Source organism: Coptis chinensis, chromosome 8, assembly GCF_015680905.1.
Source record: "Coptis chinensis isolate HL-2020 chromosome 8, ASM1568090v1, whole genome shotgun sequence".
In the NCBI taxonomy this organism is placed as follows: Eukaryota; Viridiplantae; Streptophyta; class Magnoliopsida; order Ranunculales; family Ranunculaceae; genus Coptis; species Coptis chinensis.
In genome coordinates, this window is record NC_141463.1 from 69135816 (window position 1) to 69151419 (window position 15604).

The 15604-nt window shown below is 37.6% G+C and overlaps 1 protein-coding gene and 1 long non-coding RNA gene across 2 annotated transcripts; one reads left to right on the plus strand and one right to left on the minus strand.

Annotated features, from left to right (window-relative positions):
- Positions 1–1041: 1041 nt before the first annotated feature.
- Positions 1042–3890, minus strand: LOC147482675 (uncharacterized). The gene is made up of 3 exons (XR_015206960.1): positions 3820–3890; positions 3101–3252; positions 1042–1342 (listed from the first exon to the last, which is right to left on the minus strand). It is a non-coding gene; the product is annotated as an uncharacterized LOC147482675 (long non-coding RNA).
- Positions 3891–13095: 9205 nt separating this feature from the next.
- LOC147482676 (cytochrome P450 76A2-like) lies at positions 13096–15015 on the plus strand. Its single transcript, XM_086580496.1, has 2 exons — positions 13096–14030; positions 14189–15015. The coding sequence occupies exons 1-2, from the start codon at positions 13125–13127 to the stop codon at positions 14807–14809; spliced, it is 1527 nt and encodes a 508-aa protein (XP_086436622.1). The 5' UTR covers positions 13096–13124; the 3' UTR covers positions 14810–15015.
- Positions 15016–15604: the final 589 nt, after the last annotated feature.

A 15604-nucleotide genomic window follows, 5' to 3' on the forward strand; every position in this document is an offset into this window, starting at 1 on the left:
CTTGATCTAGGCAACTTCTTTAAATAACTGCGGTCTGAATTTACCCATAATACCCAATCTCTGTAACAGCTGTTGCATCGGCATAGAATCTACCATCTCTTTTAGCTGAGCTTGCAAGTAGAATTTCATATCCTTAAGTAGCCTTTCTTTGATCACAGTAACTGGATACGACTTATTTCTAAACTTTCTGTGATTCCTTTCAGTCCAAATATAGTTGACAGCAGCGCACACAAAGACCTTGTACACTTCCATAGACCTTGTACACTTCGGCCACCATATTCCTCTTTCGACATAGTCTCAGAATACTACTCCATTCTCTGTTCGCATTCCTATCATCAGTAGCAATACCAATGTGTTGCTTAACACCTAACCAAATACTACACCATACAATGTGTTGCTTTGGAATATTGACATTGAAAAAACAAATGCTTGGTGTTTTCCCTCTCTTGATTACACAGGCAGCACTTTGAAGAATGCAACACTTTTTTTTTAATCAACCTGTCTTAAGTAGGAATGCTTCCCGAGAACATCTGCCATCACTACAAAAAAAAAAAGCTTTTAATGACAACTAAAAGCTGTCATTATACGCTTGTGATGACGGCTTTTGGGTGAGAAAAAAACCGTCATTACTGGGGGCATCATAAAAAGTCTACCAAAACTGTCATTAAATTTATGACGGTTACTAGAAAGCAGTCTTAAAAGTCATGCTCTAATGACATTTTTTTCATCTGAAAATGTCATAATATGGGTGAGCTATTGTGTCATGTTCTTTCTACCCGTCATGATTTCTTAGCAAAAAACGTCAAGAAATGACAGTATTTCTTGACTGATTTTCTTCAATCGTCAAAATTATATTTTTTTTCCAAAAAATAATAATAATTTTTTTTCAATATAATATATATATATATATATATATATATATATATATATATATATATATATATATATATATATATATATATATATATACACACACACCTGTAGATAATTTATAGTAGAAAGCATTTAAACACAGAAACAATGAACTCCATTGTAGAAACTTGAACCATAACATAATCCATATAAAATTCAAAAACTTTCTCAATTATATAATCTCTTCTCAAAAAGTTGTATGTTAATTATATAATTTACATGGTCCAACAAACTCTCATAAACTAATTAAATTTGAACACATCATACAAATATTCTAATAAACTATATATTGATCTAAATGAGTCTTCTGCCAAGCTCTGATTCTTTCGTTTCTCAACCATGCATACATTGTTCACTCTCTCCTTTGCAAAATGAACTAATGCAAAGATATGAACATTCTCTGCATCAACCAGAGTGCACTTCCATTTCCCTGTAACAGAAAAATCACCTTTTAGTCTATAATAAGTAATAGAAAAATATACAGCTAACCATATCTTTTAAGCTAAAGGACAAGTGAAGGATGTGCGCACTTCTCTTTTATACGGCTATGTTACAATGGTAGTCATTAGTAAGCAAAACGAATTAGTCTAAAAAATGCAGACATAGGTTAAACAACTATCCCACAGTTGCTTAATTCACAATAGTAATATATATATATGCACCAACTCTTCACACACTCACATACACACACTTGGCCACCACCTGCACACACGTACTAACATACACACACACTAGCATCCTAACATATATCTGACCACTACCAACATCACCACTACCGGAAGCCGCGATCACATATACCGCACCACTACCAAAGAAGACACCACAACATGTCCACACATTGCACACCACCAGTCCACACACTAACTAGTAGCACTCACAGCACCACCTGCACACACTCACACACTAGCTAGAAGCAACACCGGGAAGTAGTAGTAGCAGCAGCAGTACCTGCAGCACTAGTCCACTGCATTATTAGCTTGTCACACCAACACCGGGAAGTAGTAGTAGCAGCAGCAGTACCTGCAGCACTAGTCCACTGCACTACTAGCTTGTCACACCACTGCACCACCATAGTCTAACACCACACACTGCACACCACCAGTCCACTCACGACATACACACCACCTCCTAGCACACACTCACATACACACCACCTCCCAGCAAAACCAGTACATATCTCAATTTTTACCAATGGTACGTGTTACTCAGAACAAGATAACCATACAAATATACAATTAAGTTAATGTGAAACTTTTATTGACGAACAAAAATTTGAGAAAACAGCCAATATACACTTAGGTCATGCATCCATATGCTAGGTTCTTAGACCAAGTAAACAACTCAAAACATATATGTTTAAGGTAATAGGCATCAAGAGTTCAAGGGTGAAACTAATGTAGCAACAAAGAAGTAACAAACATAAGATCTATAGTTACCAGAAAATAGCTATATAGATATTCTAATTGACCAGTCCACCTTGCATCTAAAGTGTTTCACAATCCAATTGCTAAAACTAAGTAGTGGGCATGACACACATAATTGTGCGTGGCAAGAAAAATTATCATTATTATACGACACTTGGGTAGAGTAGAAATGGATGAAGCTAGTGGCTTAAAAACTTTGTCGTGACTTACTAAACCATGGAAGAAGTCCTTGTTTAAGGACTGACATCTAACACCTACATCCCAAACCCGTTCTTAAAACGTACATGATATGTAAGAACATGTAGAAGAAAGAGCTTACAAGAATGTCGGATTTGTTTATTCAAAAACTTCAGTTTCACATTGCTTCATGAACGAGTTCTTGAATTTCATAACAAAATAAGAAAAAAAAATTTTAAAAATACAAGACAAAAAATCTGTAAATGAGGTAAAAGTGCTGCGCCACAAGGTTTATCCCCAAAAAAACCAGAGATAAGTTATAATGCTATAGAAATAATCTTTCAAGATTAAACCATATTTCAACATGTCTATACATCTTATATCTAAAAAGTGCCAATACCATTTCTTATGGACAAGCTTGCTGATACTAATATAGATCAACAATCAAAATCAAGCCACCGAGAAATTACAATAAAAAGTTTCGAATTGGATTGTTAACATAAGAAAAGAAATCATTTTTTATAAAAAAAAATTTGCCAAGCACTGTAGCAATCAACTAAAACAAGAAAAAATATATATATACCTACCAAATCACACATGACTTATCGACAGGGAAGCATAAGAGATGTGTGAACGATCCTACAAAATCCAAAACTCTTCATCTTCTTCACTTGCAAACTCGAGCCTTGTTGAGCATTAGCACCTAAGCTTCCTTGTCGATTAGAGTTGGTGTTACAAACTGGTTCGTCGTATACAAAAGAAACCAAAAAGAAGATTAGAATTGCAAAAGCATCAACAAGTAAACTGAAAAATAATCCAATAACTAATAATAGATCACGAAATTTCATTTCTCCAAAAATCTTGACAAAGGCCACACTCTCATAGAAACAATGACATGTTATTGAACAAAACTATTCCTCTCTTTCATCCCCCAAATTAAAACTACCAAAAAATCATTGAACTGAATTAAAAAAATCAGTGTAAATTCAACGACAAGAGTAGCTAAATCATAGATTTGGGGAAAAGGGGGCAACTTTAATCGCTTCTGAAGGAAAGACAAGAGAAGTATGTGCAGGTCGATATCAAATAAGTCGTGACACTCCAAAATCACCATTTGTAACATGATTCCATTGTCCTATGCCCTTGGACCTTTAAAAGAATCCAACTACACAACTCTCAGTATCCTCTTTAACTACGTGGTTATAGCACTCACGAAACTAATAAACCATCAAGATGGCACCCCAATCAACTCGAAAATGTATTGAAGCAGTAATAGATTTAAAGAAATTGAGATAGAGATGCATACCTTGATCAATGCAGCTTGAATTTCGTCAATCCGCATAAACATGTGCAATCCCATTTTGAACCGAGACCACTTTCGTTCTTTGCCATTTCGATTTCGAAGAAAGAGCTCGAGAAGAAAGGGCTTCGATCCATTTTGATTCGGTTCCTTAGTGTGGTGAGATCTAATCCACTGAAGAGTGCAGAGATCGAGATTTGGGAAGAAGATAGGAAGAGAACTGATCAAAGGTTTTCAAGAAGAAGACGGTGAATAAGGCTTTCTCTGTTTTTTGTTTGGTTTGGGTTTTACCGATTAAGGGTTTTTCTTGACTAGGACCCGAGCCTTGAGTTATTGACGTTTCAATTTGATTAAACACACCAAACGTACCCGTATGTCGCCTTGACGCTTCACTATAAAATAGAAACACTAATTTAAAGGTCCTAGAATAAAATGTTAACCAGCCAATTGTATTGACAGTTTATGAACTATGGGAGTTATGGCTTGTGCTAGAACCGTCAAAATAATCCTTGATGCTTTTCTTACTCTCGTAAAAAATAGAATTATATCAGCTGATAGTTTTTTAGTAGTGACAATTAATTAAACACCGGTTTTGTTAGAAGGAAAAAGTTAGACAATTTCTGACTTGATGTTTGCGAGAAAGAACTCATAAATTAGACACCAAACTTGATACATTGATAAAAAAACATCATAGATATTTATGACGGCTAGCCTATAACCGTCAACATTAACATCATGCATCGTAAAGTGAACGGTAAGTATACAATTGTTCGTCACAAACTTGACACATTGATAAAAAACGTCAAAGATATTTATGACGGCTAGCCTATAACCGTCAACATTTGACATCAAGCGTCATAAAAGTAATGGTGAGATAGAAATAATGACAGCTTATACGGAACCCATCAAGGTAGAAAAAAAATAGCCGTCATAAAAATCCCTTTTTTTAGTAGTGCATGAAGTGAAAGAGTGTTTTGGTAACACTAGTTTACCCCAAACCAACTTGTGCCATCTGACCTTATTCAGTGATCGCTTCAGTGCCATGTACGCTGAGTTTGATGTGAGTCTGCCCGATGGAGACAGAGTCCAAATGAGAGTATCCTCATGTAATTGATCCTCTATAGGTGTATTATAGATAGATTCCTTAAGAGCATTGTCCAAGATCAGTTCAACATTTTGATTCCATACACCTTGAGATAGCAGCACCTCGACTCTAGTATCATCAGGGAACCTCCAAGCTTGCACAACAACTTGGTTGTTGAGAAGGATTCCACTATTACACCATGGATCATGCCAAAGATAAGTAGCCTTCCCATCAGCTAGCCTTACCTTTGAAAATTTTATTGCCTGCTTCCTCGCTTTTAACACATGTCTCCATACCCAGGAGCAATCCTTTGGAATCGGCATTGTCCAAAACATTTTGTGCTTCATATGTTGTTGCCATACCCAGTTCACCCACAAACTATTCTCTTTAGCAGCAACTTTAAAGACTAACCCACAATATGCAACTTTGTTCCATCTATACATGTCAGTAATACCCAAACCTCCTTCATCTTTTGAGTGACAGATTCTTCCCCAACTTGCATGATGCATTTTGGGCTCCAAACTAGGTCCACTCCATAGAAATCTAGCACAAATTTTCTCAAGCTGCTTTAACACTGCCTTAGGAAGCACAAATGTTCTTGACCAGTAGATATGAAAAGAAGCAAGCACAAATTGAATGAGCTGTAATCTACCAGCATGAGAAAGTGTCCGAGCCTTCCAGCTAGTAATTCTATAAGTGATCTTCTCCCCCAAAGGCTAGCACTCCCTAATACCTAATCTTGAAGAGATGAGGGGAACTCCAAGATAGGTGATAGGTGGTGAAACAAACTGAACACCCAGAAAAGCAGCTATAGCTGTGGATTCATCTGTATTCAAACCACCAATAAGAATGGTAGTCTTATTCCTGTTGATGCTAAGCCCAGATGCTTTAGAAAATATGGTGAGCACCTCTAATATAGCAGCCACTGTGTCCATCTCTGCTTTGGCAAAAATAAGTACATCATCAGCAAAACACAAATGTGATACTTGTGTTCTCCTACATTTAGGATGCATCTTGATACTTATATTCTCAATACTTCTCATCATCAAGCATCACAAAATCTCCATGACAAGAACAAATAGGTATGGTGAAAGGGGATCTCCTTGCCTAAGCCCCCTTTTACCTACAAAGAACCCTTCTGCTACGCCATTGATAAAAATGGAATAACATGGGGTAGGGATACAAGTAAAGATCCATTGAACAACTTTTTCAGGGAAATGGAATCTTTTCATCATACACATTATAGTCTTCCAGCTAACCATATCATATGCTTTCTTGAGATCAACTTTCATAGAGCATCTAGGGGAAATCCTATGCCTACTGTAATTTCTGAGAAGCTCATGCGACAAAAGTAGGTTATCTTGGATATTCCTCCCAGGGAGTATGGGGAAGTAAACTCCATTACCATATGAGTTGTTAAACTTGCATACTTCCTACAATTCTCAAATTCATATCTTGTTCTAAATAAGAATTAAAGTAAAAATAAATATTCAACAACTTGTCATGTTAACAACACCCACAATTCTCAGCATTATGGAAGTTCCCATGTGGAACATCTCCTTACTGAGGTGCTGGAATGTATGGCCACACCATTTCATGACAAACCTATAACTGTTAAGCTATTGTTGGAAAACATTCAAATAGAAATTGCAGTTTATATCTTTTATTTGCCCTAGAACATTTTAAGTGAGCTTAAACCCCTGCCTTTATGCTATAGTAACCAGGCATGTGCCCCAAGTGAGTGACGTAATATGAAGAAACCAACCTACGGCACAGAATAAGAACCCATGTCAGGAGCAGAAGGGGAGTTAAGACGAGATTGAGGAAATTGCTGCTGTCTTTCAGATTTCCCACTAACATCTGTAGGTGGAAAACTAGGAGTCTGATAACCACTAACATCTGTAGGTGTCCCAGCTTTACCAAAAAACACTTACAGAATAAGCGCCAACAACAACAAATATTATATATATAGGCCACAGGAGGACCACTCAGATCATACTCTTTCCATGTAGCAGCTCCCGTCTTCCAACCATATATTGCTCCCTTATTGCAATTATAATTATTTGCAACAACAATCACGCAATTGGGAGACTTCAATTGCGTTGAAAAAGTCCCTTTGGAAATGAAGTTCTTCGGATCAACAATCAACTTTGGCAGGTCAATTTTATCTTTAGTAAATAGGTTAAGCAGAAACAACTGATGGTTGGCATACAGACGAAGTAGCAACCATCCATCTTTTGAGTAGAGGCAGAGAGTAGCAAAAATCTCTGGTAGATAAATCTAATGAGTTTTGTTAGTCAACGGCCGATAGAATTTGACCATTGAATTAGGTTGTGAATTTTGGGACATTAGCCATGGGATTTGATCATCGGGTGTTCGGAAACTGCTAATTGTGCAATAATTCTTGCAAGCGGATCTCCAATTTTTGCAAACGGCTGATACACACTGGCAATTTCTCCAATTTCAGTTGGTTGTCCATCTCACAAAGAATGATCATTTGCTGCTTTTACGGTTGTAGGGTTCAGTTGGAGTGAAGATGGAAAAAGAGAAGTTAGTTTCTGACGAAAGAGATGGGAGAGAGAAAGATTGAGGGAGAGATTTTGGGTTTTGAGAGACCGTGGATTTTATTTCGTGAAATTTCAATATTTAGATAAAGTCCGTTTAAGTAGATCCGCTTAAGAGCGGGGCTATATATATATATATATATTAAAACAATTATATATTGATCACTGCATGAATTTCGTGGATTGAAAATGCAAAATCCATTGAAAAAAGTATTTAAGTATTTTGAAGAAGCATGGTTCAGATCACAAGCATTGATACTTACATATTTCAAAGTTCGAACTGTACTGTGGTCATTTCCATGCTTAATTGGAGAAGTGTTTGTAGTTTTCTATCACCATTGACTTGTTAAAGCCAACATTAGGGGCTAGATTTCTATCATTGATTATGTTCCAACTTTGTGTTTAAAATAGTCTTCACGAGCTTGTTCAATTTGTATAATATATATGTTGTCAATTTGTTCAATTTTCTTATACCTACTCCGGGTATTCACACTCAACTTTTCAACTTCTTTAATTTGACCCTAATTGCGATTCAAAAAGAAAAAAAAAATGCATGGATGGGTAACAAACTATACCCGAAATCAAACATTGGGGTTAAAAAAAAATTGAGCAAGTTTGGGTATCCATATATGCCACGTTTTGCAACGTTTGGTTCTGTTTTACTTCCGTCTATTTATTTCATACGTGTCACACTTTTCTTCTTTTTCTCTAATTACGTGGCCCTTATTTTCCAATGTGGCCATCTAAACCTTGCCACGTGGTATGCCAACACAAAACATAAACAACTATCATCTTCTCCAACTATCATTTTTCTTCTTCATCTTATGCTTGTTCCTTTCTATTTGCATTTCAATATGATTAATATCATATCACACCATGAATATTAATTGCAATACTGTATTTCATAGCTAAGTATATTGACTCAGAAGTTAGTGGCTCCGATAAGCGTAAAAACAATATTTTCCGACATTGATTTAGGCATGGGTTGTTAAATTTTGAGCTAATTTGACTTATAGCTCTTTAGGCATCATTATTTTATTTAGTTAGGAATTTGGCACATGTTACATTGTCCATGAAAGATTCAAACTTTTTAAAATTCTTCCCACTTACAGAAGTGAGCTGCAAGGAAAGCTCCGAAGCTCTATCTAGAGTTTTTAATTACCATGACTAGTGACCGAAAGACACGCACTATAAAGGCATTGGAACGAAGATTCACACTTGTAAAAACTGAGGTTCTCCAACAACTAGAACATAAGATAAAAAAGACCTCGCAAACATGACCAAGACCAAAAACAGGATTCTGATTCACTTACTCCTCTGGCATGTGATACTGATGCCTTGAGCCTTCCTCTGCAAGAAGAGACCTCGAAAACTCTAGTCTCAAAGAAAGGGTGTGTTGCTTTTGTTGGTTATATACTTATATGCCAGGGGTGGGAAGTTCTGGGAAATCAGATGAAGCAAACGATCTTACATATTCTCAGATCTGTCAGTCAGTATGCTTTTGAGATTTGGAAGAAGATGACGTAACTAGATAATGCTCTCGTCCTATTTTTAATTTAGTCATAACCATCTGATCATTTCCACTAGTCGATGTGATGTCGCCACGTGTCTCATAACTTAAGTGTAGAGCACATGATTCGTGCATGGGGAGTTGCCTAATTAATCTTACAACAGATGTACTATATACCACCATTTGCCACATAAGAAATAGCCATATAGGGAAGTAATTAGAGAAAAAGAAGAAAAGCGTGACACGTATGAAATAAATGGACGGAAGTGAAACATAACCAAACGTTGCAAAACGTGGTACACATGGATACCCAAACTTGCTAAAAAAAAAGTTTAAACCCCAATATTTGATTTCGGGTATAGATCATTACCCATCCATGCATTTTTTTTTTCCCATAAATGAACCGTACTCTGCTAGATCGAAAAAAATGAAAGTCAGAATGCATGCAGTGAATACTAATCCGACTACAAATCGATCAGACCACGTACAGAACCATCAAAAGTGAACGCCTACAAGTTTTTTAAAACTAACAATCCAAGTCCATCCAATTCAAGTCTACTCTTCTTGAGTGGCATATCTAATATGATGCAAATTTCTCGTACAATCCTACATTGAGCAAGTTCTTGAACCATCAACTCTAAACTAATAAAGTGCTATATTTTTACCAACAAAAAAAACAACAAACAAAAATACTGGAAGACGATAATAATAATAATAATAGCATTGTAGCAGCTAGCGAAGGTGAAGAATAAATTGTTATTATTATTGTAATTCTTGAGCTATGCGTAGCAGCTAGCGTCTAGTGAAGGTGAAATTAAATGAGAGAACATGCATGGCTAACTTGCTAGCACTCTTTCATTCCATTCTCCTTCGACACCTTTGGCGTTTTGGCAAGAGATGATTGTATAAAGTGATGGCCTGGATAGCAATATATATAATGTGATGACTATGGTCTATGGGAATAGGTTTGTTTTTTTTTTAGGATTAGTTGCTATTCAAAATGGGGTGCAATTTGTTGCGCGCGGGCGATTGTCCCCTAATAGTCCCCTAATATATATATATATATATATAGGTACAATCGCCAACAACAAATTGCACTTCTCTCCAAAATAATAGTTGATCATACGCCCTTCCAAGTCAATTTGTATCGAATAACAAAAAGCAGGATTATCCATTTGTTGCTACTGAAGATGATCAAGCACAACTTGTGCATCTCCATTGGCAAGGTCCCTTTGGCATTTTGTACTCAAATAATTACTCGAGTCTTTCTTAGTAAATCCTATATTCTGAATCCCATTGGCTTCGCTAGCCATCAAACTTCCTCTAATTCCTACTGAGTCCATGGTATCCACGATAATTTGTTGGCTCGGGTCAATCTGTCTCTACGATCGAAGCAGGTCCTTTTTATTTGGAGTGAGTGACAACATTATGGTTATGATTTTCAACTACTTTAGACACGATCCATTTTTCTTCATCTTTTTTTTTTCCAACAACCATCATTGCCTTACAACTTGTCCTCATATCAACTTTGTTCCGCTTTCTCTCTTTAAATCGTTTGGCTCAAGAATCTCGCATCCCCTCAAAATAATAGCAAAATATCCGACCATTAATTTCTCTGGTTACTCTTGATTTATTTACGGAGTTCTTTCGAACGCTAAAACCAATGTGACCAACGTAATTGTTGTAAAACACTTATGCTTCTTCGAGGGAATCAAACTCCATTCCTTCACATGGACAATATATATTCATGCCTTTTTCAATTTCATAGACTTCATCACCAATAACACCACCGTGAGATTCATCATTTTCACATACATCACCCCATTCAACTTGTTCATTTTCAGTCATATCGTCTTCACTTGCAGATGATAAAACTACAAGAATTAATTGCAAAAAAAAAAAAAAAAAACTTACCGCTGAATAATAAATTCAAAGCACAAAAGCATCTTTGATAGTTTAGGAAGAAAGAGACAAACTATATAAGTAGTTAAATTGATGCTAAAGTTGCCTCATCAATGAAGCTATCGTTAGACAGAGACGGGGAGATTTGATTGGAAATCTTAAATGACGATCACCATGTCAATCAAAGAAGGCTAAAGAGAGAATCAAAATTAGAGAGAGAGAAAGAGAGAGATTTAGTCGGAAACTATCAACGTCGATCACCATCGAGAGAGAAAAGAGAGGTGTGTTGTTTAGAGCACTTGTTTGTTTGAGTCTTTTGGTTTTCATTTCTATTCTTGTTCATGTCCATAATTTGGTATTTGTTTTATTTCCCTATTTCCACTATATTTTCTAGCCGATTATGATTTTTTTTCTTACTATTTTTTTTGTTTTTGCCACATCATCCAAACCCACCAATGAGCATGGACTTCATAACTGTTTTGGGTGTTGGGCCATGTGTTATAGTCGTCCCCTTAAAAGATTCGCCTACTGGTAGTGCTATTAATTTGCTTCATTTGCATATAGGGAATTATACATTATAAGCTCATAGAATACGTACAGTGAATGTTAATGAGCATTACTTTCTAATTGTGTTAAATTGTAGCCAAGCCTTATTGTTTTTGTCTTGAAATGACATCTACATATAATACCTATTACATTCTTTGATGATCCTACAGGATACATACAATGTGCTTGCTTACAGGGATAACCCTGTTTGAAGACTGCCATAGAGTTATTCAACACCGCTCAAGAATTAGAACAGCAACTGCAAAATCATGGACACAGAGAAACCTTTATATTAACTATTCACTAAGATTTCCAAGTGCAAAACACGTGCATATATGCTTAGTATATAAAGAGGTTATTTAGCTTCTAGCCCCACTATTTTAGGGGTATTCACTATTCAGCTATTCCGCACCTATTTGTTCATTTATTCATTTCTGGACCAGTTCTGTTAGGTGACTCAGTCTACTTTAACTCCAATGCTTTTTTTTTTTTAAAAAATGAGTTGTTTACCCTTTACATGAGTTGCACATGAAATTCCATTGAAATTTTGTTTTAATACAGTTTTGAGTCAGATTTTTATTTGAAATTTCATTTTTTTTAATTCGAATTAAACCTCATTTTTTAAAGTTACACGCCGCAAGTAAAGATCTAGTACCCAAAGATTTGAATGAACAGTTTTTGGCCCTCTTTTATATTAATTTGGGTTAACCAATATTACCTTCCTACTAGATGAGTAAATTAAGATTTTCCCTCCACTAGATGGGAAATTAGGGTCTCTCTCTTAAATACACACAAAAAAAAAATCAAATTAGATTGACCGAATTTTTTTGTATATTTAGAGAGACCCTAATTTACCATCTAATAGAGAAAATCCTAATTGGCTTATCTAGTAGGAGATAATACTAGTTCACCCCACTCTATTAATTTTTAGGTTTTGGCCCATCATTCTACATTTATAATGGTAGAAAGATTCCCCTTGTAATTTATAGAAGAAGGATCGTTTGTATAAAAATTAGATGAGTGAGACCTAGAAGCAGAAAGATGCAGATCAAGATGACATCCTACAGCGAAACGCATCAGCTCGTACAACTTTATCACCGGTATAAACTGGTGATCCAATTTCCTAATATAGAGGGCATTATGCCATTAAGTTGTGAGGAAAAAGACAGTTCCTTAAAATGTGTTCATTAAAATAAAATATATTAAGTCAATGCTTTTAGATCTCACTAAGGAATAAAACAATAAACATAAGACGACAACGTCAGAAGAAGCCGGTGTCTAATCAAATATTATTGTTTGCCTGTAGGAAGATTGGAAGAAGAATAACAAGGTTGTTGGCAACTGGCTTGCCATCAGGCATCAGCTGTATATGACTTAGACGCAGGTGCAGTCCCCTCACATGAATGCTACTACAATAACTGATTACGAGGTGGGAGCGTTTGCGGGCGGGCGGGCCGGACTCCGTGACTAGAACAACTCGAAGAGGGAGTGAACACCATGTTGGCAAAAAATAAAAAAAATGAAAAATATATGATCGACGACTCAGAAACTGATAGTTAAGCATCGTCACTATATTAAAAAATAGCACATACGACAGAAGGAATCCAGCAACAGTTGGAAGAGGAATCTCATGGAATAAAACAGTGGAGCCTATATATATTATACCAGATGTGATGAAAAGAGAGGACCTCAATTTATAGATACCATGGAGGTAGCTTGGAGCTTCCTCATTTGGTCAAGCATTTGCTTGTCAGTTGTTCTGGTTCTTCAACTCCTCCAAGGAAAGACCAGAAACTCTTCCAGACCACTGCCTCCAGGACCGCCCAGATGGCCAATAGTTGGCAATCTGTTTGATTTAGGACAAATCCCGCACCAGACTCTTGCCGGGCTGGTGCAGAAGTACGGCCCTGTCATGTGGTTACAATTAGGTGCTGTGAACAATGTTGTTATACAATCGACCAGAGCATCCAGGGAGTTATTCAAGAATCACGACCTTACTTACTCAGGCCGCACAATCACTGAGGCCATGAAAGCATGTAGCTATGATCAAGGGTCCTTGGCAATCGCCCAATACGGGCCATACTGGCGTACAATGAAACGAATCTGCATTGAAGAACTGTCAGCGAGCAAGCGGGTCAATGAAACAGCAGCCTTGAGGAAGAAGAACATCGACAAGATGATCCAATGGATAGATGAGGAAGGACAGGTTAAAGGTGGAGTTCGTGTAGCACAATTTGTCTTCCTCACAACCTTCAACTTGCTTGGCAACCTCATGCTCTCTCGTGATCTGTTAGATCCAAAGTCCAAGGAGGGCTCTGTATTCTTCGACGCAATGGATGGACTAATGGAAGGGGGAGGACTACCAAATGTTGCAGATTTCTTTCCTATCTTAAAATGGCTTGATCCGCAACGAATACGAAAGAAGATGGAGAAGGACATTGGACAAGCTATGCACATTGTTGCTGGTTTCGTGAAGGAGCGCATTGCAGATCAACAGTCTGGCCAACATAAGGAAAGAAAGGATTTCCTGGATGTATTGCTAGAGTACGAAGGTGAAAAAGAAGACGAGCCAGCTAAACTATCAGAAAGAGACGTGATTATTTTGATACTGGTAATTCTCAATCTTGTTTATGATTTTCAAGGGTCAATTTGTTATACTTGTTTCTTCGGCAAACACTTTAGTGGAGGATGGAGGTTCGCCAGGAACATACCAGCTTAATTATTAATATTGTCAAGAGTTAGTTAATCACTGATTCTGACATGTTACAGGAAATATTTATGGCTGGAACTGAAACAACAAGCAGTACAACAGAATGGGCAATGACAGAGCTGCTCCGTGATTCTAAAATAATTAGGAAGGTGCGAGAAGAGCTAGCAGACGTTGTGGGGGAGGACCGAAGGATTGAAGAGAGTGATATTGAGAAGCTTCCTTATTTGCAGGCAGTAGTGAAAGAGACACTAAGATTACACCCACCAATTCCTTTCCTGGTTCCTCGCAGGGCCGTTGAAGACAACAACTTCATGGGATATCACATACCAAAAGACACACAGGTGCTTGTTAATGCATGGGCAATTGGAAGGGACCCGGAGTCATGGGATGATCCCTTGTCCTTCAAACCAGAGAGGTTCTTAGGCTCCACTATAGATTATCGTGGAAACCATTTTGAGTTCATCCCATTTGGGGCTGGGAGACGTAAATGTGGTGGTATTGCTTTAGGTCACCAAGTGCTTCACCTTGCTCTTGGTTCACTACTGCACTGTTTTGAATGGGAACTCGACCAACGTGTCAGTCCTGAAAAAATTGACATGAAGGAAAGGCTGGGAATCACATTGCGGAAGGATGTGCCACTAAAAGTGGTACCCAAGAAACGAGATGTGTTTTATAAATAGGATATGGAAGTTCTTTTGCTGTAACTGTAACTTGAAACAATTTACCAGAAGTAGCGTAAACTATGTGATTTGATCAGTTGATGTATTAATGTTCATGGTATATGTATGGACACAATTTCTTGTGTCCAACTCTAGAATTAATGAGAGTCTTAATACGTAAGATTCAGCAGTAAACTTATAATAAAGACAAAGTGTATGGACCTCCACACTCCTGTTCCTCCCAATGCCGAACTCACTTCCTCCCCTTTTCTTCCTCTCCTCTTTTCCTTTTTATATTCCCCTCCCCTTCTTCAGGACCGTCCATCTACCTTCTCATCCGACGATCCGAAGTCAACCGTACACTTGCCACCGTGGACTAGGGTTCTGCGGCTCTGATCCGCTGCTCCTCCTCGCCCTTGCTTAGGTTGCTTCCTATCCGCTGCACCGCGGACCTGGTCCACGAGGTATATCTCGTGCTGTTACAAATGCCCCTTCTCGACTCCGCGGTCCTGTTAACGGATCCGGGGTCGAGAACACTCTTCGCTATTCTCTCTACCACGCCCTTTCCCCTTCCTTGATTTGCGTGTGGGCTTTATTGCACCCATCTCATCACGCGCACTTTCAGCCGTCCTTCGATTTTTGTGCGCCCACGTGTCTCGTGATGGCTGGGCTGCTCCGCTGGCTCCTCGAATTCCACGACCCCTGAAATTCCCCTTTTGCCCTTCCCTATTTAAATACCCTTCCCTCTCCCCCTTCCTCACTTCACTTTTCCTCTGCTTTCTTTTTTCACTGCCCTTCACCCTCTCTCCCTTGCCC

Coding starts and splice junctions, on each gene's coding strand:
- LOC147482676 (XM_086580496.1), top strand. CDS start 13,125: ATGGAGGTAGCTTGGAGCTTCCTCATTTGGTCAAGCATTTGCTTGTCA. Junction 14,031..14,188: donor ACGTGATTATTTTGATACTG/GTAATTCTCAAT, acceptor GACATGTTACAG/GAAATATTTATGGCTGGAAC.